Raw genomic sequence first — 24,252 nt, 5'->3', positions numbered from 1 at the left:
AACTGCAGATGCTGGTACAAATCGAAGGTATTTATTCACAAAATGCTGGAGTAAGGAGAGAAGGAATGGGTGACGTTTCGGGTCGAGACCCTTCTTCAGACTTAACTTTTAGTAATGTATTAAAAACAAATATGATTCCGTTTGATGATTTTTAAAACTTCCTCCAGGTTTCAGTAATTTGCCACCAATCACAATGGGTGAAAAGATGGGACATGCAGTTCTTTCCTCCATTTTCTGGTAATGTGATTGTGTTCAACAGAAGCAGGCTACATGGAGGCTTATGTTTTTTTCCGCAAAGAGTAATTCAATATAGTGATGCTGGTGTAGATTTACAACAATGTTAGGGATATCTGTAGTCTTTTTCTCCACCCTACTTCAAGCTCTACAAGACGGCTGTACCACTCAATGTGACGGCTGACACCTTTATCCTGGGAATCTGAGGTGGAGATTGTTGTACTGAACAGTCTCATCAACTGAATTTCAACCTGGTTCATTCACTGCCAGGCTACTTGCCATTCAAAGTGGATTCAGAAATCCAGGTTGCCATTACCTACACTAAAATAAACCAATTAACAACTAAGATAATTTTCTAAGTTATCAATAATAGTTTATATTCAGAAATGTAAATACAGTTTACATTCAGAAATGGTGGGGCACAGAAAATGTTCAAAGAGAAACCAGTTCAGAATAATATCAAACTTTTATTGTACCAAAGTTCGACACAAAACTAACACAAGTATTTACACAAACACTGAACACGTAAAATGTGCTCTATTCAAATCATTTTTTTGCTAATGATTTGATTTTTTTTCAACATTACAGCAACTTGGAACCAACAGAAATGGTAATTTGTACAAAATAATTGAATACAGTTGCCATTACCAATACTGATTTTGTTTATTTGGAACTAACAATGGCAAAGGTTTCATGGGATTCTGACAAATTTCTGACTGACAAATTCTCAAAATGGGCTGCTTATATTGAGATTCTTTTTCATTTATTTGACTACTAAACCTAGTATGCATTCTCAGACATTTTGCGCAATCTGGATTATGCACATCAGAAGAGTATCAAATACTGAAATACACTACATAGTTTGTTGCTGATAACTGAAATTATTTCTGAAAAAAAACAATAAAAAGGCATCACGTATTGATTTTATTTGGTTAGTTCTAAAGCTCAAAATTTGACCTTAAATGGACATCTTGTTTGCCTCTATTGACTGAGCTTGGTCACCTGCTTTCTGCAGCAGCACTGCCTTCAATGCATTAATCTTCTCGTCAATTTCTATTAGGCTGTAGCCCTGTAACAAAAATCAATTCACGTATTTAAATGTGTAAGACGTACAGGTATGTAGGTTAATTGGCTGGGTAAATGTAAAAATTGTCCCTAGTGGGTGTAGGATAGTGTTAATGTACGGGGATCACTGGGCGGCACGGACTTGGAGGGCCGAAAAGGCCTGTTTCCGGCTGTAGATATATGATATGATATGATATGAAATATGATGTGCCAGATGGTTGACTGCACATAGAGCAGCTGACTAAAAGTTCAGAAGCTCAGCTGTAATTAGTCTTCTCATTTGGAAGCAGCATGACACAACAAACATTTCAATGGAAAATAACACAATTGCAATGCCTGACAGCCTTTTTTTAAAAAAACATATGAACTCCAAGTATTTCCTACACAATCTGTGCAGCAAATTAAACCTTAAAGTGACAATATGTATATACAGATTAGCTTTTTCATATACAGTAAATCACCTGTCCTATTATATTTGAATAATGAAGATCCTATCCTTTTTCCATTTCTACAAGACAGATTTTACCTAGACACATTGTTCTACTGCTCATTATAGCTTTCTAGGTGCACTCACATATCAATGCAAGTAAAGTCACCATTAACCAATGAAAGTGTATTTGGGTCAAGGATGAAAAACATTTATTGGCAGTACAACAGGGATGTAGAAAATTAATCAATGCCTCCAAATACCTAATTAAATAATATTTGTTGATTTACAGTGAGAGGTTGCATCAGCTGGGACTTCTTTCCTTGGAGCGCAGGAAGCTGAGGGGTGGATTTATTCAGGTGTATAAGATCATGAGGGGATGGATGAAGCAAACACAATCTTTTTCTCAGGGTAGAGGATTGAAAAAGTAGACGCCCTAGGATCCCTATAATGAACAAATTCTAGCAGCTATTTTCTTAGTTCTCCAGAAAACAAAATAGTGTGGGAGATGTGGAGGAGGAGCTGTGAGAAGATATGTTAATATTACTTAAGGGCCTGTCCCACTTAGGCGATTTATTTGGCGACTGCCGGCGACTGTCAAAGTCGTAGCAGATCACCGAAATTTTCTTTTGCCCGACGACAATGACCACGACAATGCCGAGTCAGGTCGAGATTACACCGTCTTTGGAAACATCGCGAAATTCCCATGCTGTTAATGCTTCTCCGGCGTCCTAATTTTCGCTGAAATCACTGACAAGTCGGTAAGTACGTGGGTTTTGAACTATAACATCTTGTATGGGTTAATTAAAAACCAAGCTTCACTGTAACAAGACATAAACTGGATTTACTTTCAGTTTACTAATAGCTGTATTTAAAAAAATGACATTAAAAGTGGTTAAGTGGATTTTTGTGAAAGGTGTGTGGGCATTCTTTGAAAATGTACAGGAGATGCATATCTGGTTTCTGGGATGCATATCTGGGTTTGGAGCCCACTTTAAATGTAATGGCTGATGGCCATAAACATCGTGAAAATTCCCTTGCTTACCTGACAGTCAAACTGTCGCCTCCACTTTACCTGTCAAATGTCCTGACAGTAAATAAATTGGTTAAACACAAGCATTTTATGGTATTTTGAAATGACTTTACTTATTTTAATATTATGTGCTTCTAAATGCATCTAAGAGAACCTGTCAAACCTGGGGACAGCAGGCGACAGCGCCCGCAATAAGCAACGATACCGGCGACAAGCCAGCTGTTGCCGAGAAATTTCACTCCGGATGATTGCTCAGTGACGCGCTGAAATCCACTACGATTTTTGGAAGACTCCTCACGATCATGCCCGCGACACCCGGCGAACTGTCGGCGACAGCATAGTCGCCGGAAGTCGCCTTAAAATCGCCTAAGTGGGACAGGCCCTTTAGAGAACTGAAAATCATAGTGCTATGAGTAGTTATTTTACTGTCAAGGAGGTCCATATGTTTTGTTTGCCAACATATATAAACTTTGGGAAAGCAGAATTCCAACAGGACAAACTCTACACCAAGCACAAAGTGGTAATTTATGTAACTTGTATATGTAATAGATGCAAAAGAGAGTGTGGCCAACTTATTTTCAACATTAAAAGGTAATTGACTATTTGTTTCAAATTTTATTATTTTTACTCAGGAATAATTTTGAAAAATATACCTGTCCAGCATGACACAAATAATTACATTATTGGGAACCCACATAAATAAAAATAGCATAGCATTAAGTCACCAGGTTGGAATTACATTCCCTAATGAAGTACTAGTTTTCATGCACTCCAAAATTTACAACCTGGTCTTACAAAAGACATGAGTTACATGTACCTAATTAAGTCAGGGGTGGCTCCCATTTGACTGCTGAAAGTTTGAGAACAGAAAAATAGAAGATCCCTAAAAATGGGAAGCACTAGATATAACAGTATCAAATATGTGTTGTACGATTATGAATATGCAGAAAACAAAAAAACTAAAATACCTGAGCTGTTTCTTGAATTTTACGCCTTTTGCTTGGAAAATTCTAAAGAGAAGAAAGTTTGTTTAAATTTTGTACTGTTCAGAAAACGAAAAAGCTTAGTTATGATGAGTTATAACTAACCACGAAGCTGAAATATGAAATAAACATTAAGCGATTCTAGTTCTAAAACTATTAAAGAATGTTCAACTGTCATAATTTAAATGAATTTTTAAGGAAAACTAAACACCTCTATTAGTCAGTCCAAAGATTTCAAATCACGAGTGTTTCACAAGGATCTTGTAAAATGCTAGTAAAAAGGATTCAGTATATGGTGCTTACAGTAACATAAAATGTAAAATGTATACACGTTATGTTAAGTGTGACTGGCTCAAACAACTAACCCTCGGAAAGTTTCTGGACCTGATGGTATAGCTGGTCGCATTCTCAAAAGCTGCACGGACCAACAGGCTGGAGTTTTTGTGGACATCTTCAACCTCTGTGGTGTTGAAGTACTTTGACAGGTTGGTTATGGTGCATCTCAACTCGTACCTTGGCAAAACCCTGGACAAACTCCAATTTGCCTACCGCCACGATACATCAACGGGATATGTAAACTTGTTGGCTCGCCACTCTGCATTAAATCACTTGGACAATAAAAACACAGGTCATGTCAGGTTGTTGTTTATCAATTAAATGGCCAGGGAGACTGTGCAATCTGGGGGTGACGTGGGCAGGTCTGTCTGCTGTATCCAAAATCCGTTATTAGGGGAAAAACAAGGGTTTATTGCACAATCTTTGCAAAACAGTTAGGAGAGAAGATTTTAGGAAGCAGCCTATTAAAGGTGCCCAGTAAATCAGAGAAGGCATGACAGAGTTCAGAGTTCCAGATGAGAAGAGGAAAATTGAACAGAATGGTGGGAAGAGGGGTTGTAGGGTAGTGCATGGGGATCAGGCAGGGTTGAAACATGAAAAACTTAAACATTAAGCCAGCAGAAATAGAATTAGACAAGGCCAAAGAGGGATTTCAATGTTTAGATGTAAACAAATAACTCTTTCATGATGGTGGGACACCACCGGAAAGAGTGCTCACCATTCACCATGCCATCTGTGGCAACGGGAAATTTCAACTGAGCTTTTGCAATTTTGTCTGGATTGTAGGGGTGGCAGGAACATCAGTTGCTGGAAAGTCTGTGTTCAAACTGTACCAATCTCAGGGAACAGGGTATCTGCACATCCCTTTGTAACTGGATCCTTGACTTCCTCATCAACAGACCACAATCGGTACGAATTGGCAATAAGACTTTCTCCTCGATAACCATCAGCATAGAGCCACCTCAAGGCTGTGTGCTCAAGTTCCCTGTTCTATTCACTCTATACCCATGGCTGTGTAGCCGGATACAGCTCCAACTCCATGTTTAAATTCACCGTCAACACCTCTGCTGTTAGATGAATTACGGTTAATGATGATCAACCGTCAGATCGAATGGTGCCAGAATAACAACCTTGCTCTCAACATCAGAAAGAGCAATAAGCCAATTGATAAGAAGGCCGAGGATCCACAAACCTGTCTTCATCAACGGGTCGGTGGTGGAGATGTAGAAAATGAAATTAATATATGGGATTAATTTAACGTGAATTCGGGAACAGAATTAAAGTTGGCGAGACATTGAGAAGCCTGGGTCCTAATGCTTCATTTCTACCATGTTCCTACAGCTTGGATTCCACACTGCACCAGGAATTCTAACTCCTATTGCGGTAGATATTCCAGCAAGTGTGCAAAGCGACATTAAATGAATAAGATTTCACCTCTTTCCTACAAACTAACTAAATTACAATAACCATTGCATTTATAAACAATGGTTTTCTATCAACAACGAAAGAAAACACCATTAAAAATGGCTTCAATTTTTTCCTCTAACATAACATAATTTGACATGAGCTTTAAATTATGATGCCTTTGATACTTCTACATATGTTTATTGAGTCATTGAATGTAGAATTTATTAAAGCATTTTATTGGGAAGTAAATAATTTAAATCACTGAAAAAAAGAGGAAATTGAAGAAAGTGGATAACTCTTTCCAAAAACCACACTGTACTAATAGGCCATATGACAAAGTCATAATTATATTTTTTAAAAGAGTTAGATTTAAGAACACATTGGTTGAGTAAAAAACCTACCACATGTTGAAAATATTCCGGAGAAAGACCTTCCAAATGCAGAATTCTGTCTTCAAGTTTTTTGATCCTTTGGTAAATGGCAATTGGAACAGGGCCACCTATAAAGAAAAAGTGAATCTTTCATTGGTTGATAAGTATTTTACACAATACAAAAGGCTAACTCTCCTCCAACAATGTAAAAGCTCTCAAACTTGAACGAACAATGACATTCAAAGTTCAACTCATGGAACAGCATCAATGCTCATGAATATTAAAATAAAATAAGATAATTTTGCATACAAAATAAATTTAAATCATTTTGTATAATTACATTATACTCAGGGGAATAGATAGGGCGAATGCATGGTCTTTTACCCAGAGCAGGGAAATATGTTTAAGATGAGAAGGATAAGATTTAATAGAAACCTGTGGGGCAACCTTTTCTACTCAAGAGGATGGTGGGGAAATGGAACAAGCTGCCAGAGGTAGTCGAGGCAGATATTATAACAAGATTTAAAAGACACTTGGACAGGTACCTGGAGAGGAAAGATTTGGAGAGATATGGGCCAAACTTGGGCAAATGGAACTAGCTTAGATGGGGCATTTTGGTCAGCATGAACAAGTTGAGCTGTAGGGCCTGTTTCCGTGCTGTTTGATTCAATGAATATGACCACACATTTCCCAAGACTACTGCTACCTCGCAGTATGATCTACGGTGGGAACACGTAGCTGCAGACCCAAAGATGATTGATTAAGAAAATACCCAAAGAAGGAGGAATGAAGACATGGGAACAACTGGACTGATTGCAAGGGATATACCATCTACATCCCGAGGATGGAGTACAGATCTTCAGGGCTATGGCGCCCGGCAGAGACTCTCGGAGGCTCAAAACGTTGGTACAACAGGAGCTGGGAACACAGGAGCAGATCCTGGACAAAGGATGGAAGAAGATAAAGATGTGGCTTGGGGCCTAGAGACCTGCTCAAATCGCCTGGGGAAGTTTAACGGCCTGCCAACTGAAAACGACAGTAGACATTTCTGAGTACAATGAACGATTCAGGGTTGTTTTGCAGGAACACTTGGGGGCGGACATCGAATTGGAAGAGATGGACGCCACCCCTTTCAGTTCCCTGAAATCGACATTTGTGGCAGGGCTAAAGCCAGAACTGTCCGAAATGCTAAAGGTAACATGGCCCCACTGGGAGTGTAATGATATACCATTTTCCATGGTAGTGGCCTGCTGACTGCAGCTGAACAGGAATATGGGGCGAAACCTCTGGCTCTGCATGCGGGATGATGGCCAAGACAACCTGGGACAATGGAAGCACCAGACAGGTGACCTCCGGGTGCCATTATTACAGAAACGAGGGGCATTGAGTTAAGGTGTGCTGGTCGAACAATAGACCAAGGGTTTCTCTGGCAGACCACCCTCTCTAGAAAGTTTCTCATGCCACTGAATAAGAAGAATGGATACAGTTTATGCAACTCGACCCTTAGCAAAAGGAAAGAACTATGAGCTGCTGCAAAAGCGAATGGAGCCCACCCTCGCACTCCCAGTTCCGCTCTTGACATTTGTTAAACAACTCAGGGACAGAGTATACGTAACAGTGAGGGTGGGCGGTCATCTCATAGACCTTCACCTGGATACAGGAGATGAAATGGCGTGCTCTAAAGTTTGGAGATTCTCTTCCTCTGGATGGACAGGTGACAATTGTCTCAGACCATATGAATTAGTAAAACCGGTCTTGATAGGTCCCTTGGGACAAGCCCTTCTAAAAATGGGCGTCCTCAATCTGCTGAATTCCTTGCAACATTTTTGAAATAGTCATGTGACCGGGTCTATTTGAAGGCTGAAGAAGAATTACAGGACCACCCAATATGGAGATAAGATAAGAATGATTGTGGGCTCCTGCAAATGGAACCAATGACATTTACCGGAATAGCATCAATCGGACGTGCTATGATATTTACTGCCTTTACTCCAGCACACCAATGATTCTCCTTTAATGATATGGCTAACGGGTTCTGGTCAGTGCCATTTGCATTTGAGATCCGACCATGATTTGCTTTCACTATTCACCAACATACCTGGACACAACTCCCACAGGGTTTTCATAATAGTCCTATAATTTTTTACATGGCCTAGCAAAACCATTTGCATGAATTACCTCATATGCATTCTATGTTTATTCAGTATATGAACGATGACCCCCCCCCCTCCCCTCCTTGCACATCCCCAATCCTTTCCATGTTTCATGTATTTTGTGTTTTTATGACTGTTGGCAGATCAATTTCCCTCCTGGGATAAATAAAGTTCTATCGTATCATTTATCCTATTGGCTTCAGACACAGAACAACACAAACAAGATCATTACCTGCTCGTCCACCTCCATCAGAAGGGGCACAAGGCCAGCATTGACAAAGTGCATATTGCCCAATGTAAGAGGGAGCTGATCCAATTCAAGGCTACAGCTATCTGAACCGCTAAACAATCCACTACTATTAAAGAGCTTAGAGCCTTCTTCAGCTTATGCAATTTCAACTGACAGTGGATTGACTCTTATACACAAGTGACTCAACCGCTAAGTGATCTTCTGAAAGAAGAGGATTTCTCACTGGCCTGGTACACCTATCCAAAATGGAAAAGAAGTCCAAGACTTACTGGATACTATGAGAAGTGGCTATTTTAAAGTGCAAAGTCCATACGAGAGAAAATACGTGAGAGGCCAGGAGAATGCATAAGCTGACCAGGCAATTAAGGAAGCAGCATCAAAAGATACAAGCATCAGTAATGGACTGTAAGTGTACACCCTGAAGACGTGCAACATGGAACAAGACCTATGGTAGATGTTCATAAGTTCATAAGTGATAGGAGCAGAATGAGGCCATTTGGCCCATTAAGTCTACTCCGCCATTCAATCATGGCTGATCTATCTCTCCCTCCTAACCCCATTCTCCTGCCTTTTCTCTATGACACCTGATACCTGATCGCAAAGCATTTATCAAAAAGAAGAAAAATGGACAAGGAGTGAAGCAGGGATGGTAAGTTATGCAAGGATGGTATCTGGAGACAGAGACATGAAAACCCCAGTTGCACCGTAGGTACTAATGCCATTCTTTGCCCTATAAATCCACCCGTGTGGGGTCATATTGCCCTGCAGCAAATAACAGTACAATTCCAGAAAAGTTGGTAGGGGCGAGATTTTAAGTAACACTAGACCAGGTGGACCCTTTGGGCCCCAACCTCTCCTGGTGCAGCACCCGCTCCTCACCCCACCCCCCCCTCCTCCCCTCTGACTGTCTATCCTATCTATCTTATCAAACTTCCAGTTTGCCTGGAAGTATGTCGTCTAGTGAACAATACTTGAGACTTGCACTGCCTTCATATTACCCACAATCATGAGTCTCAGCCCATTTGAGATAGCTATCGATCGACCCAAGTCCTTACCTGGGACTACTAATTTGAGAAAGGCTAATCGTTATCTGATAAACGATGCTTTATTAAAATATTGTCAAGATTTAACAAAAGCTGTTAGTTCTGCTTCCCAACTGGTAGATATTGGCAGATAGGGGTGACCTACGAGAAGGAGGACACTGACATAGTCCCCAGAGGTTGGGTCTACGTGAAAAAATACATAAAAGAACCATTCGGCGCTAAGTGGGAAGGACCATACCAGATGCTACTGACCATTCAAGCAGCAGTTAAGGTGCAAGGGAAAAAGGCCTGGATGCACACCTCTCACGTGAAACATGCATCCCTAGATTAAGACTCCTATCAGCTAAAAGGACAATTATTATTTGCCAATGTGTCCAAACCTTTTATGTTTAATCTCTGTTTCTTATTAAAGTGTTGTTGCATACAAATGGAAAAGCTCCGGCTAACATTAGACCCCTTCGAGGCTCCAGTCACAAAAGCGAGCTTGCACCACAAAAGCGTTTCCTATATCTAGTGAAACGTAGATTTATTAAGGCTTACCCATGATAAGTACTGAAGGATGCCTTTAACATATGGAGACCATTAAAGAAGACCAATGATGTGTGAACAAAAGAAAGCCTGTTTTTCGTTTCTTTGTTCTGTAAGTTCAGTAGTTTTGTGCTGTAGCTTTGCTTTGCAGTTTTGCACCGTAGTTTTTAAAAACTTTTGTTCTGAAACTGTAATACTGGTAAACTGCAAATAAAGAAGCCCTGTAACCTACCACCGGGCCGGGCCCTGTGCAGTATTTAAAATAACATGTTACGACACAGCTACGACTGCAGGAAAACATGATCATGTCTTATCCTGTTGATGCACATACTAGAAAATTTGTAATTTTTGTCGAGAGAAGTAAACTTGCTTTGCATCAGAATAAGAAATTACTCAGAAGGTAGATACATGAACATGCCAGGGAAAAACCTGCAATTCACTGACACAAAAGAGAAAGAATTTGCAGAACAATGGGAAGAAGGCAGGCAGTTTGAATCTTGCATCAAGCCTGAAGACTGATTCAAGTAGACAGTCTCCTTCTGTGCTAAACTTTTCTGTTAATTATGATACAATAAAAAGCTAAAATTAAAAGAATCAATTCTAAAGTTTAGATACATGGTAAAGAAACCATGCGTTTTTTCTTCAGTTTATTTAATCCTATGAATATCATTAAATTGACTTACAATCATACTATTGTGAACTTTAAGTGATACTAGACGGGCGTGGACCCGTTGGGTCCAAATCTCTCCTGCGGGCCCGGCAACCCTCCGTGCAACCACCCCCCCCACTCCATCCCCCCCTCAATCCCCCCCTCACCAACTCCATCCCACCTCAACCCCCCCCACCTCCCCTCAACCCCTTTTATCCCCCCCTCTCCCCCACCATCCCCGCTCAACTCCCCTTATCCCCCCCTTCTCCCCCCCCCCCCTGCTGTTTGCACCATCGCAAAGTTGAAATATCGTAAGTCACAAGTCATAAGTCAGGGAGCATCTGTATTAGATCAACGGGCCCCAACTGCGCATGTGCGGACCGTCCCCCATTGTGATGTTGAAAATGCAGCTCAGCGTCGACGTCTATCTTGTTTGACCCTCTGCCGCCGTGCTGCACCACGGGAGGAAGGTCAGGGGTGTGGCACACCGGGACGGGCGCCGGTCCTCCCAGCAGGGGGGTGGAGAAGCGCATTTATTAAAGTTGCTGCGCGATGGCTCAGCAGCAGCGGCAGCTCAACGACTAGGCAGCCTCCCGTCATTGGCCGCCACTCCCGTCACTCGGGCGGGTCCCATTGTGACGTTGAATGCGGCTGACGGCCAGGGCAAAAGTGGAGAAATGATTTAAAACTTTAAAATGTCATTAACTTTAAAAATATAACACCAATTTGAACGAAACTTCCTCCACCCCACTCCAGGACAATGGTGAATAAGTTGGGCCTAAAATTGTCACGCTATCGTGTACCGTTTCGGCTGTATTTCCAGATCAACGGACCCAAACAAACAAGATGAGAGTTTTTGTAATATATATAGATATCCCATGAAAAATTATAAAGTAAACTACGCACCTGCTGAAAGCTTCAAATGAGCTTCCATATTTTGAAGCCTCTCTTCAATAGCTGGGTTACTGCAGCTTTGTGTCATAGTATTCGGTTTTGGGGCAGATTCCCCATCACTTTCAGTTCTTGTTTGAGGCCCATATATATTCACAACTCTCGACACTGCATTAAAAATGTTTTGAAAAATACAAAATGTTTAGGTTTTGTTTTTGGTCTGTGAAAGGAATGAATTTCATCAAGTACAACCAAATACCTAATCTGTGCAATGCATTTCAAAACCTATTTGAAATCATCCCTTAAAGACATTTTTTTTCCCACCCACCCACTCCTCCCCGTCCCCATCCACTCCCCCCCCAAGCAGCAATTCACACCAACTCAGAGACTGGCTGGAGTTTGCAAAGACTGTCCCTTCCCCCCCCCCCCCCCCTCCCCCTGCAATCACTAATTTGCACATCCTCACAGAATGACTCCAGTTTAACAATAGAAATTGCGGAGGTGGAGAGGCTATTCAGAAAACAGAAAAGCCGGAAATCTCCAGGACCGGATGTTTCCCCCTCTACCCTCAAGCTCTGTGCTGAACAACTGGCACCGATCTACACAGACATTTTCAACCAGTCCCTGCAAACCTGCACTGTCCCTGCCTGCTTCAAGGTCTCCACTATTGTCCCTGTACCCAAAAAGACAAGGATCACTGGTCTTAATGGCTACAGGCCTGTCGCACTTACCTCTGTAGTCATGAATATCTTTGAAAGACGTGCTGGCCCAGCTGAAAAACATCACAAACCCCCTGCTGGTCCCCCTGCAGTTTGCATACAGGGCCAATAGATCGGTGGATGAAGCAGTCAACCTAGGCCTGCACTTCATCCTACAGCACCTAGACCACAAGGGGACCTATGCCAGGATTCAGTTTGTGGACTTTAACTCTGCTTTTAACACAATTATACCAGAGCTACTACACTATAAACTCTCCCAGCTGACTGTGCCTGAACCCCTCTGTCAGTGGATCATCAACTTCCTGACGGACAGGAAGCAGCATGCGAGGCTGGGAAAGCACATCTCGGACCCGCAGCGTAGGAGCACCGCAAGGCTGCGTACTCTCCCCTCTCCTTTACTCTCTCTACACCAACGACTGCACCTCCAGACTCCTCTGTCAAGCTCCTCAAGTTTGCGGATGACACTACCCTGATTGGACTGATCCAGGATGGGGAGGAATCTGCCCACAGATGGGAAGTGACACAGCTGGCATCCTGGTGCCATTGCTACAACCTGGAGCTCAATGCTCTCAAGACAGTGGAACTAATTGTAGACTTTCGAAGAGATCCCCTCCCCTCCCCCCACTCACCATCAACAACACCATAGTCACATCTGTGGAGTCATTTAAGTTCTTTGGAACCATCATCTCCAGGGACCTTAAATGGGGGGCCACCATCGACTCCGCAGTCAAAATGGCCCAACAGAGGATGTACTTCCTGCGGCAACAGAGGAAACACAATCTGGCACAGGCAATGATGGTCCAATTCTATACTGCTATCATTGAGTCTGTCCTCAACTTCTCCATCATGGTCCGGTTTGGCTCAGCCACCAAGCACGACATCCGGAGGCTGAAATGGATCGTTGGCACAGCTGCAACCTTCCCCCCATTGACGAACTGTACACTGCAAGGGCCAGGAAGCGAGCGGGCAAGATCATTTCTGACCCCTCTCACCTTGGCCACAAACTCTTTGAAGCACTTCCCTCTGGAAGGCGACTCCAGACTATCAAAGCATCCACAGCCAGACATAAAAACAGCTTTTTCCACGAGTGATAGTTCTACTCAATAACCAAAGTCTGTAGTCTTTTTTATGCACTGGTTTATTTTCACCCACATGTTTAGACCGTAATGGTGTATCCTTATTGTTTTGATGTGTTTATAATTTATTCTTAATTGTTAACTGTATGTTTGTGTTGTCATTTGTGAGCGGAGCACAAAGGCACATTCCTTGTATATGCATACTTGGCCAATAAACTTATTCATTCATTCATTTTCATGAACTTTTGTTCTTTTCCTTAATTGTCAAAAAAACATAGCCTTGGCTCAAGTTAAAGACCTGCAAGATACTTTTTAAAATAATACATTGTCTTTGCCCAATTGCCTCGCTGCATCTTTTAGGTTAATTTTAAGTTTGAAGGCTGGAACAAAAGGAATATATATTTTTAAAAATTTAAAACCCAAACCTTATTCTTAGTTTACAATAATTGTATAATCCTGAAATGAAAGTCGAAAGCCAATGCAAAAAAATAAAAAGAAAACAGGAAAGTTGATAAATTGTTGTAAATACCCACCTTGTTCAGCAATAACATGCAAGGAAAGAAACCAACACTTTCATCAGACTGCTTTTATAAATAACTCTAACACAAGGCAAATTTAATTCAATATTCTCTTAAATGGCTGAACAAATGATTTATTTGAAAATAATGGCAATTGGCAAATTGGGGTAAATAATAGAATGACTTTCTAGGAAAATATATATTTTGACAAATAACTATTTATACAGACCAACTGGGGCTGAGCAAGATTTATTCTGAATCCATGCAAAGATTAAATAGAAATTTTGATGGAAGACATCAAAATTAATGTAATGTAATTAAATTAATGTAAATACTTTGCTGATCGGAGAACAGTGCGGAACTTTAAACAATAAGGCAATTAAATGTTCTCTCTGTATACCTTGCAATATGCTTTATGGATTATTTTTAACATACTGGTATTAATATTATTCCTCAATATTGCAGAGAGTGACAACTGCAAGTGAGATTCTGTAACAAGCCCAATGTAAATGAATTTAAAGATGAAAAATTTATCATAATATAAAGCATAATACAAAGTAGAAAATATGCTTATTTGCACATTGCAATTATACCCTAATTTGCACATTGACAGGGGGAACTGTAAAAAGCGAAATAATTTGGGTGCAATTACAAACCATTCCTTTAAATATTCAGTTAACATTCAGGTATTATCGGCTTGAGGAAAGGCTGCTGATGAACAGAATTACAGATGATTTCGTTTAGTTTTAGTTTAGAGATACAACGCAGAAACAATCCGTTCGGCCCACCAGATCCGCGCAGACCAGCGATCCCTGCACATTAACACTATCCTGCATACACTAGGGACATTTTTTACATTTACCAAGCTAATTTACCTGCATACCTGTGCGTCTTTGGAGTGTGGGAGGAAACCAAAGATCTGTAGGTAACTGGGAGAAAGTACAAACTCCGTAAAGACAGCACCATAGTCAGGATCTAATCCAGGTCTACGGCACTGCAAGTGCTGTAAGGCAGCAACTCTACTGCTGCACCACCGTGCTACTATGATTTACATCATGGGTAATTGGGTACTTTGTATTGGTCAAAAAGCTACCCACCTCCATCCTTACAGCCCTTGATCTGCAAACATGTTGGACAGATTTTTACAATAACCTGGCAATTTATTTAATCAAAAATGATGAGAAATTATTATCCTGAAATGTTAAAAACATCACCCTCTCCAGAGATGCTACCTGTTGTGGTGAGCATTTAAGATTTTCTATTTTTAAACGTGAAACTCTAAGTCAATTTTGCATCGAGAGCTGGTGATAATATACTTGGAATAGTACATGCATTTTAGAGCATCCTGATTTCCGAAGAACAAAATCTTATTGGCCATGAGGGGTTAACTTTTTCAGGTGTTGTGTCCAAATCTAGGCACCATAAATTTAAAGTCTTTAAAAATATTGGGAATTCAGGTGAAATTTCTTTTCCTAGACTAACTGGCAGGAATAGTTGAACTGAATGACATCACATACTTGGGTGAAACTACAAAGGAGAAGCTAACTGAAGATTGTGGTAAAATAGATGGAGAGATTCGGAATGGGTTGGGGCGTAAACACGTATATGGGTCTCTTATTTGGGCCCGCCCCCTCCCCTGACATCAGTCAGAAAAAGGGTCTCAACCCGAACCGTCACCCATTCCTTCTCTCCAGAGATGCTGCCTGACCCGTTGAGTTATTCCAGCATTTTTTGTCTACTTTCACATTCTAATTAATTCCATGAAATAAACTTAGAAGTATCAATTTTTTGTTTATTTTAGCCAACTACATTCAAGAAAAAATGGAACTCAAAATACTTTAATAATTTCAATTAAACACCTCGAGGAGTGAAATTTCAGCCATAGCTACATAGGTTTTCCCAGAGTTCAACGTACCCAAGATCATTTAATATACAGATGTGTCATACAAGTGTGTACTTAATTAATCTTCTGGATGAATTCTTAGTTTCAGAATAGAAAAAAAGGAACCGAGATAAACAAACCTTTTATATGACTTTTAAAACCCGGATGTGGTGTAAAAACGGCATCTGTTCTTGCACAGCTGTTTTCTAGTTTAGAATAAAATTAGACAAGTAAGGTTAATCAGAAAGTCGAAACGGTAAAAAAATATTTGCATTAGTAATTATGAAACAGTTAAAAAGGTTGATGGAACAAAACCAAAGTATTCTATTACTAATCTGCAATTTTACCATATGGAAATAAAATCAAATACGAAAATAGATTTATCCTCACATTTATAAAATAAATTAGCACTTAATTTAAATTGTCATTTCTATTTCTATTTTCAATTCAAAAACAACACAAATATGGTTCATTGTTAATTGAAAACTAACCTAGATTACAATTAATAACATTACAGAATTCACGGATATTATTTTCATTGATCTCTGCCTGTTTTCTCTCGATGAACGCCAAAATTCTTCTTTCAATCTGAATGACAAATAAGATGACATTGAAGAAAGCTTCACATACTCAGATTAGAATACAACAATTTCTACATCATTTTATCACTGGAAAAGTGGAAATGTTATATTAAATCTTACTTCATCTTTGCTTGCCTTGATCTGAACCAATTCTGTTCTTGTTTGTGTATTTAGTTCATCCTGTCCTTCAGACTTGCATTGTGCTTCAATTTGGAACATTTTTGCTCTTGGATTACTTGATTCATTCAAAATGTGCTTATCGCCAGTTGCTGTTGAGTTCAAGTCATTATCGGGTTTCGTGGAGAGGAACTTTTCTCCTGAATTTCTTGTCCCAGATGTGTCATTTCTTACCAATAACTTCAGTTTATCTGAAACACACTATCAATAATGTGTTCCTAAACAATTTGAAGAACAAATTGAGGGTATGGCATGATTAATGTAAAGTAGTTACAACTTCAATATTCAGTTACCACTTCAGTATTTTTGCTCAGATAAATGCCTCAACATGTGGAGATTCAATCACCATTTGCAAGTCTTGATACTAGGCTACTAAACAGAAATCAAGTTCCTCTGGCTCAATATCAATTTAACACATTCTTACAGTGCCATCTATAATGCAGACCTCCCAACATTTGATTTTACAAATTCAGAATTTTGATGTCCAAAATTCAGAATTTTACATCAAAATTCATAATATGGCGCGTAATGCAACTTTTCAGCAAAAAAAGTAGGCATGCCAAATGCGCGTACGCGTTGCGCTACATTCAGGTGTGAAAAACGACTATTATTTCCAACAGTCTGTAGTTCTTGGACTACATGTAAAATGTCAGGCCTATCATGAGTATAGCTTAGCTTACTGCCCATTATGCCTCCTGGCATGTCGGGCAACAACGAAGGTCCTCCACTCCTGTCTGTTCTGGGCTAGTTTCTGGACACTACCCCAGGTCAATTCAGTAGCGTTGATTCCTTCAGTTGTTGTTTCCGTAACATATTTGTTTTACGAGGCGGGGTTGTTAGCCCTGTGCTCAACCCCCAACCTGGAGGACCAGTGGGTCGCTCTTCGTCTCGTATTTACCCTTCGACCTGTCCAGCATGGGAAACCCTAACAGGAGACTAATCTCCCGCTGGCATAGCTCTAGCCTAGGGGTCACTGTGACACACAAGCTCCCCGACCACGACAAGGTTGCAATCCAACGGGGAGCATGAGTATATTCTACTAATATAGAAAGGTTATTGAACAAATACTTTTTACAACACAAAGAAAAAATTGTTTTGTTTTGTTTTTTCTATTTTATTTTTTCCTTATCCATCCCAATTCTCTTGGTATTGAATAAAAGAACAATGGTCATAAAATGTATGACTAAGTTATGAAGAAAGAGTTTCATTTAAAAAACTGCACATACCTAATTTAATTGAAGACATATTTGCTCCAGTGGTCTTCAACAGCAAATCACAATGGTCCATGTCCCCCCCAACCCTACTCCCCCCCACCCCCCATCTCGCCACCCCCCTCCCCCAACTACCCCTCCCCCCTCTCCCCACCCCCACTACCCCTCCCTCCCAATACCCCTCCGCCCCAATACCCCTCCGCCCCACCACCCCTCCGCCCCACCACCCCTCTCGCCACCCCCCTCCCCCATCTCGCCACCCCCTCCCCCATCTCGCCACCCCCTCCCCCCACTCCCCTCCATTACCCCTCCCCCCCATCACTCCCCACCCCCCTCCACTACCCCTCCCCCCCTCCACTAACCCTGCCCTAACACTCCCCCACCCCTCCCCCCTCCGCTCCACTACCCCTCCCCCCACTACCGCTCCCCCACCCCCCTCCCCCCCACAACCTCCCTCTCCCTACCCCCCCAACCCCACCCACCACCCCCCTCTCCCTACCCCCCCAACCCCTCCTCCACTACCCCTCCCCCCTCCTCCACTACCCCTCCCCCCCACCCCCTCCAGTACCACCCCACCCCCCTCCTCCACTACTCCCACTACCCCTCCCCTACCCCCCCCACCCCACTCCCCACTACCCCTACTCCCCACTACCCCTACTCCCCACTACCCCTCCTCCCCCCCACCCACTCCCCCCGTACTATGGCTGGTATATCACTAATGTAGCATCTGGCAAGTACGATTATGGCATTATTGGTTGGGATGTTGACCTGGAGTGTCACTGACTTTAGTTCACATGACAATTAATATAAAAGATTTTATAGAGATAGAAATTGGTGCTATAGTCAGTACTCCCACCAATAAGAAACTGGCTTGCAGGATTATGGGGAGTCTGCAAAATTCTTAACGAAGCAATCTTCTCTTCCAAACTCTATACATTAGCCAGAATTGATGCTGAACAACTAATCTTGTTCTGTACCCTTAGAGCTATTTGGTTCCAGGATAGGTGAGGAAATAACTGCCAACAATAACCTATGAGATTGAATATTTTTTATTTAGTCAAGGGATATGGGTATCAACATTTATTGCCAAAGGGCCTTTAGAAAGTGGTGGCAATTAACCTCTTAGAATAAATGTAGTCCTTGTGGTGAAAGTACAATGCAGTTGGAACATTGGTGGCCATTTCAGAGTGCATGCAACCACATATAGTCCATACCAGATAAGAGGGGCAGATTTATTTCCTATTCAAATGGATTTTCATGATCATCTTTACTGATACTACTTTTTTAAAAATTGCAGGTTACTTTAAATCAAACAATCTGAATTTCAATACCCCAGCTGTCATGGCGAAATCTGAATTTAGGATCTTCATACTGCATCTCTGAACTGCTCATCCAATAACTTAATCACTTTGCCAGAGATTATAATGATGAGTTGAAAAGTATTCTTCAGGGACAGCTGCCAACCTGTGTAACTCAACATAAAATTGGAAACCGTCATCCATCACTGTTAAATAGGAGGAGCAAATCTTTAGCCACATCCAAAATCCATTTGTTACAGGCACTTATTCCAGGTCACTTCCTGGTCAGTTAAAAGGTAGAATCCTCTCGAAACTTTTGTTCCAAATCTCTGTCTTTCGATGAATATCTTCCCTCAGCATGGTGAAAACACCATGCTGATCATTTAAGGGTGGCACGCACGGTGGTGCAGCGGTAGGGTTGCTACCTTGCAGCGGCAGGGTTGCAGCCTTGCAGCGGCAGGGTTGCTGCCTTGCAGCGGTAGGGTTGCTGCCTTGCAGCGGCAGGGTTGCTGCCTTGCAGCGGCAGTGGCCCAGGGTTCGATCCTGACTATGGGTGCTGTCTGAACGGATTTTGTACATTTTCCCTGTGACCGGGTTTTCTCCGAGATCTTCGATTTCCTTCCACTTTCCAAAGACGTACAGGTTTGTAGATTAATTGGTTTGATACAAGTGTAAATTGTTCATAGTGTGTGTAGGATAGTGTTAATGTGCAGGGATCGCTGGTCGGTGCGGACTCGGTGGGCCGAAGAGCCTGTTTCCGCACTGTATCTCTAAACTAAACAAAACATTCATATAGAGTTTCTGCTGTTGTCACAAACTGGTTTCCAGCATTTACCAGGAAAGCTTCTGCACACATTAACTCTAGAATTTTGCTACTTCTCAAAGCTTAAATACACCACTCCACATTCACCAAGAACCACATTCCATGTACTGCACAATGGATGCAAACATTAATATTCAGGTTCATTGGCTGCAACCTTCCCCCATTGACGAACTGTACACTGCAAGGGCCAGGAAGCAAGCGGACAAGATCATCTCTGACCCCTCTCACCCTGGTCACAAACTCTTTGAAGCACTTCCCACTGGAAGGCGACTCCGGACTGTCAAAGCAGCCACAGCCAGACAAAAAAACAGTTTTGTTTCCACGAGTAGTAATTCTACTCAATAACCAAAGTCTGTAGTCTCTTTTTTGCTCTGGTTTATTTTCACCCACATGTTTAGACCATAATGTTGTATCCTTATTGTTTTGATGTGGTTATGCTTTATTCTTAGTTGTTAACTGTATGTTTGTGTTGTCATTTGTGAGCGGAGCACCAAGGCACACTCCTTGTATATGCACATACTTGACCAATAAACTTATTCATTCATTCAGTCATTGTAGTAATAAATTTCCTAAGGTTTATCACAACGGGATAATCATGCAATTTCCTCACTTTGATCATAAAAAAAACTCACCTGTAATTCAAGTACATGCTGTTGGAGCAAGTTGCTAAAATGGTCCAGGTCATATGGCAGACATTGAAGCTTGCATAAATCAACAGTAACGTTTAGAACATCATCTCCAACATTAAGCTTTAAAAGAAAAGATACAATATATTACAACAAGCTTCATGATTTGGATTCAAATTCTGGATTCCTCAAAATTGTGAGGAATTCCACAAATTCAGCTATCTCAAGAAAACAGGTAATTTTACAATAATTCTTATCTTTGAAATCAGTCATTCTATATTTCAATCGACAAAAAATATTGTCATCTATGCTTATTTGCGCTTATGATACTGCAATTCCAGAGAGAAGTCAATTAGTCAATTACTACCACCTACTTGCACACTATAACGAAATTGCTTTCAGAAATTTCTAAGTAATTTTCGTCTCTGTTCTTGATGAAAATAAAGTTAATTTTTTGGAAATGTGGCTAATTGTACAAATCATACTTTAATTACAAACACTTGCGCGAAGTGATCCTCAAGGTAATAATGGAATACAATAAAAGTTTCATTAAATGGAGCACTTACAGCCACTGCATATCACAACCAGCAAAGTCCTGATTAACTCCTCTAGTGTTTTCTTGTAACTATCTCCCATCCTCTACTTTCCATAGACATAAGCTCATTCTGATCTTTCCTGCTTGCACCCTAAATAGCACCAATTACTGTTTGTATAAGACAATAACTGCAGATGCTGGTACAAATCGAAGGTATTTATTCACAAAATGCTGGAGTAACTCAGCCGGTCAGGCAGCATCTCAGGAGAGAAGGAATGGGCGACGTTTCGGGTCGAGATCCTTCTTCAGACTGATGTCAGGAGGGCGGGACAAAGGAAGGATATAGGTGGAGACAGGAAGATAGAGGGAGATCTGGGAAGGGGAGGGGAAGAGAGGGACAGAGGAACTATCTAAAGTGGGAGAAGTCGATGTTCATACCACTGGGCTGCAAGCTGCCCAGGTGAAATATGAGGTGCTGTTCCTCCAATTTCCGGTGGGCCTCACTATTACTGTTTAGTCATCACTTAATGCTTGCTAACCTACACTGGCTTCCAGTCTCAGCAGCCTCTTGAGAAAAAAAATGTACATATCAACGTTCAAATCTCCAAATAACTCTGCCAATCAACTGGCTATTGTCTCCGCTGACCTTCAACTTCTCACTTCAGTAACACATTGTCCCAATCTGCTTCCAGGAAATCTCTCGTCCACAAGAAAAATAAAGTGAGCTGCCTCAATTACTATTGTCCAGTAGCTCTAACATCAACCAAAATGAAATGCTTTAAAATATTGGCAATGGCCTACACCTGCTCCAATCTTCAGGATGATCTAGACAGCTTGCAATTTGTGTGCAGGAAAAGTTTAACTTTTGATACAATAAAAACACCAATGTCAGAATGTTATTCATTGACTATAACTCAGCCTTCTACAACATAATACCGAAAAAGGTCATCCCTAAACTTCTGTATCTTGACCCTGGGCCTCCATCTGCAATTGGCTTCAGGACTTCCTGACCGACAGACTTCAGTTGGTTAGAATTGTTCCTCCACTCTGACCCACAACGCATATCGTGTTTACACCATGAACTTCAGATGAACAAAGAACTTCATTGCACCCCAACATAAATGACAATAAACGAATATGAATCTACTTTCTGTAAACAGCCCCAGTCCTAAGACATCTACTCAACACTTGCCTATTGATGTCTTGTTCACTCCCCACTAGTTTTTGTAAATCCTAACCTGTAATTTCCTCAATTAAACGCTCTCTTCTCTGTAAAACCACTCTGAGACATATTTTTTGTCATCCATTTCCTCCTTTGATTCTGGTTCAATGGCTTGAAATACTTAGACACTTAGAGGCACTATACAAGTTAGTTTCAGGTACAGCACTCTTCCTCTTTTGATTCTTTTTCTCTCGTTCTCAGTTTTGATGAAGGATCCAGACCTGGAATTAACTGTTTCTCTTTCCACAAATGGCACTTGACCTGCTGACCAGTTCCAGCATTTTCTGTTTTTAATTCAGATTGCCAGCAAGTAGTTTCTTTGTCGTCAATATTGCAAATGAAGCAATTGATTCATATACAATTAAAATAGAAAATCTAAAAGATTACTGATTAATCTAAAGTTTGCTGAGATGCACATCTGTTGCTGATCACACTCAACATCTGTTGCTGATCAATATTTCTAGTACTTTAACAGTGTTAACTAAACAACATTCGCCAAGTCAGTGGAATTCTCTGTCTTTCAAAGAGTTTCCATAACGTTTTTCACATCCAACAGAACAAATACACACCCCCTCAGTTTAACTTTGCATCCATAAAATGCAATTATTTGGCAATCCGTTCTCTCATGAAACCTGAGATATTATTAGGACCATTTTAAACAAATTGTAAATAACTTTTAAAAAATGGATAACTTTGGATCACCAACTCAACTTGACAAGATTTTCTAAAAACTGTAGTGAGACCCAGGTTCGATCCTGACTACGGATGCTGTCTGTACCGAGTTTTGTACGTTCTCCGTGACCACTGTGGGTTTTCTCTGGGAGCTCCGGTTTCCTCCCACACTCCAAAGACGCACAGGTTTGTAGGCTAATTGGCTTCGTAAAATTGGAAATTGTTCCGAGTGTGTGTAGGATTGTGTTAATTTCAGTGAGCTGAAGGGCCCGTGTCCGTGCTGTATCTCTAAACTAAACTGAAGTGGTGCATGAAAATTTACTTAGCGAAAAGTATTGATGTCAAAATGTCATGTTGTTCACTTATTTTGGTGAAAAGTACAGTGAAAGGTAACTCTTCTTTCTCTCTCCTGAGGTGCAACCAGTCCCAGAGTGCTTTGATTAATAATCTACAATTCATTTTATTTGGAAACCATGCTTAATGGTTTAAATAAAAGAAGAACATTAAAAAAGATATTAAAATGGGAGCATGGTTTCACAGATACTACCTGGCCCATTTATTTTCATCTTAAATTCCCACTTGTCAATTCGTACTAATCCAGCCAAATGTCCATCTTGAATAGCTTTCAGATCTTGAGTTGCGGGGGGAAAAAATCAACAAAACTTCTGGAGGAACTCAGTAGATCAAGCAGCATCTGTCGACGCAAAAGGATAGTCACTGATTCAAGTCAAGATGCAGCATCAGAGTCCTGTTCCAGATTCTCAACCCAAAACGTTAACTTTATCTTTGCCTTCACAGATACTGCTCACTGAGTTCATCCAGCACTTTGTGTTTTGTTGATTTCTCTATAGTTCGCAGATTTATTTGCTAACTCCGGTGACTGTATGTAAACATAAATCATGCAAACCTCGCACCCGCTAGTGCACTCTCGGCTAACTAATTCAGAGAAACGTTTGTCTGGGCCATTTTCAAACCGCGACGTTCACAACCCGATGTCTGGATGCAACTTCAGCCCCAGGGTCCAGTCCTAGGCCCACATGACCGAAACTGCAGCTGTCTTTTCAAATCCGAGTCAGAGGGGGAAAAAACCCCAAGATGCAATCGACAGACCTGCTGGTGGAATCGGCCGAGCGAACTGAGCACGGAGCGCACACTCTCGCCCACCACCCCATCCAGCTGAAGAAGCACAGCCTGCCCGGCCACGGTCGCCATGACACTGGGCGGCCTGCCCCACAATGCCGCGCTGCCGCCGTTACCATGACACCGGGCGAGTTCCTCCGCTGCATCTGCACGGCCCCATATCGAAGCGGCTTCTTCCCTTCTGCGTCAGGTGGGCTGCAAACGTCCCTTCTCATCTCGGATATGCTCCTTCCAATGAGTAACAGGCACTTTAGTTACTCAGTTGTTAACATGTTCACCGTATTCTCAGTATTAAAACTTGCCGCGCACATCTTTGCACTTTCCCTCTCGCAGAGTGTTTTGAATGAAGCCCAGTCCATCACGCAAATCAGCGTCTCACCCATCATCTGCATCTGCGCTTCA

At 41.3% G+C, this 24,252-nt stretch overlaps 1 protein-coding gene across 1 annotated transcript; it reads right to left on the bottom strand.

Annotated features, from left to right (window-relative positions):
* Window positions 1–655: 655 nt before the first annotated feature.
* On the bottom strand, window positions 656–23,952 carry mbip (MAP3K12 binding inhibitory protein 1). The gene is made up of 9 exons (XM_078407170.1): window positions 23,821–23,952; window positions 20,288–20,404; window positions 16,267–16,524; window positions 16,057–16,153; window positions 15,706–15,771; window positions 11,386–11,538; window positions 5,887–5,984; window positions 3,728–3,769; window positions 656–1,303 (listed from the first exon to the last, which is right to left on the bottom strand). The coding sequence occupies exons 1-9, from the start codon at window positions 23,920–23,922 to the stop codon at window positions 1,193–1,195; spliced, it is 1,044 nt and encodes a 347-aa protein (XP_078263296.1). The 5' UTR covers window positions 23,923–23,952; the 3' UTR covers window positions 656–1,192.
* Window positions 23,953–24,252: the final 300 nt, after the last annotated feature.

This window comes from Rhinoraja longicauda, chromosome 10, assembly GCF_053455715.1.
Source record: "Rhinoraja longicauda isolate Sanriku21f chromosome 10, sRhiLon1.1, whole genome shotgun sequence".
Taxonomy (NCBI): Eukaryota; Metazoa; Chordata; class Chondrichthyes; order Rajiformes; family Arhynchobatidae; genus Rhinoraja; species Rhinoraja longicauda.
The sequence above is the reverse complement of the archived record's forward strand: the minus strand, read 5'-3'. Positions and strand labels throughout refer to the sequence as shown.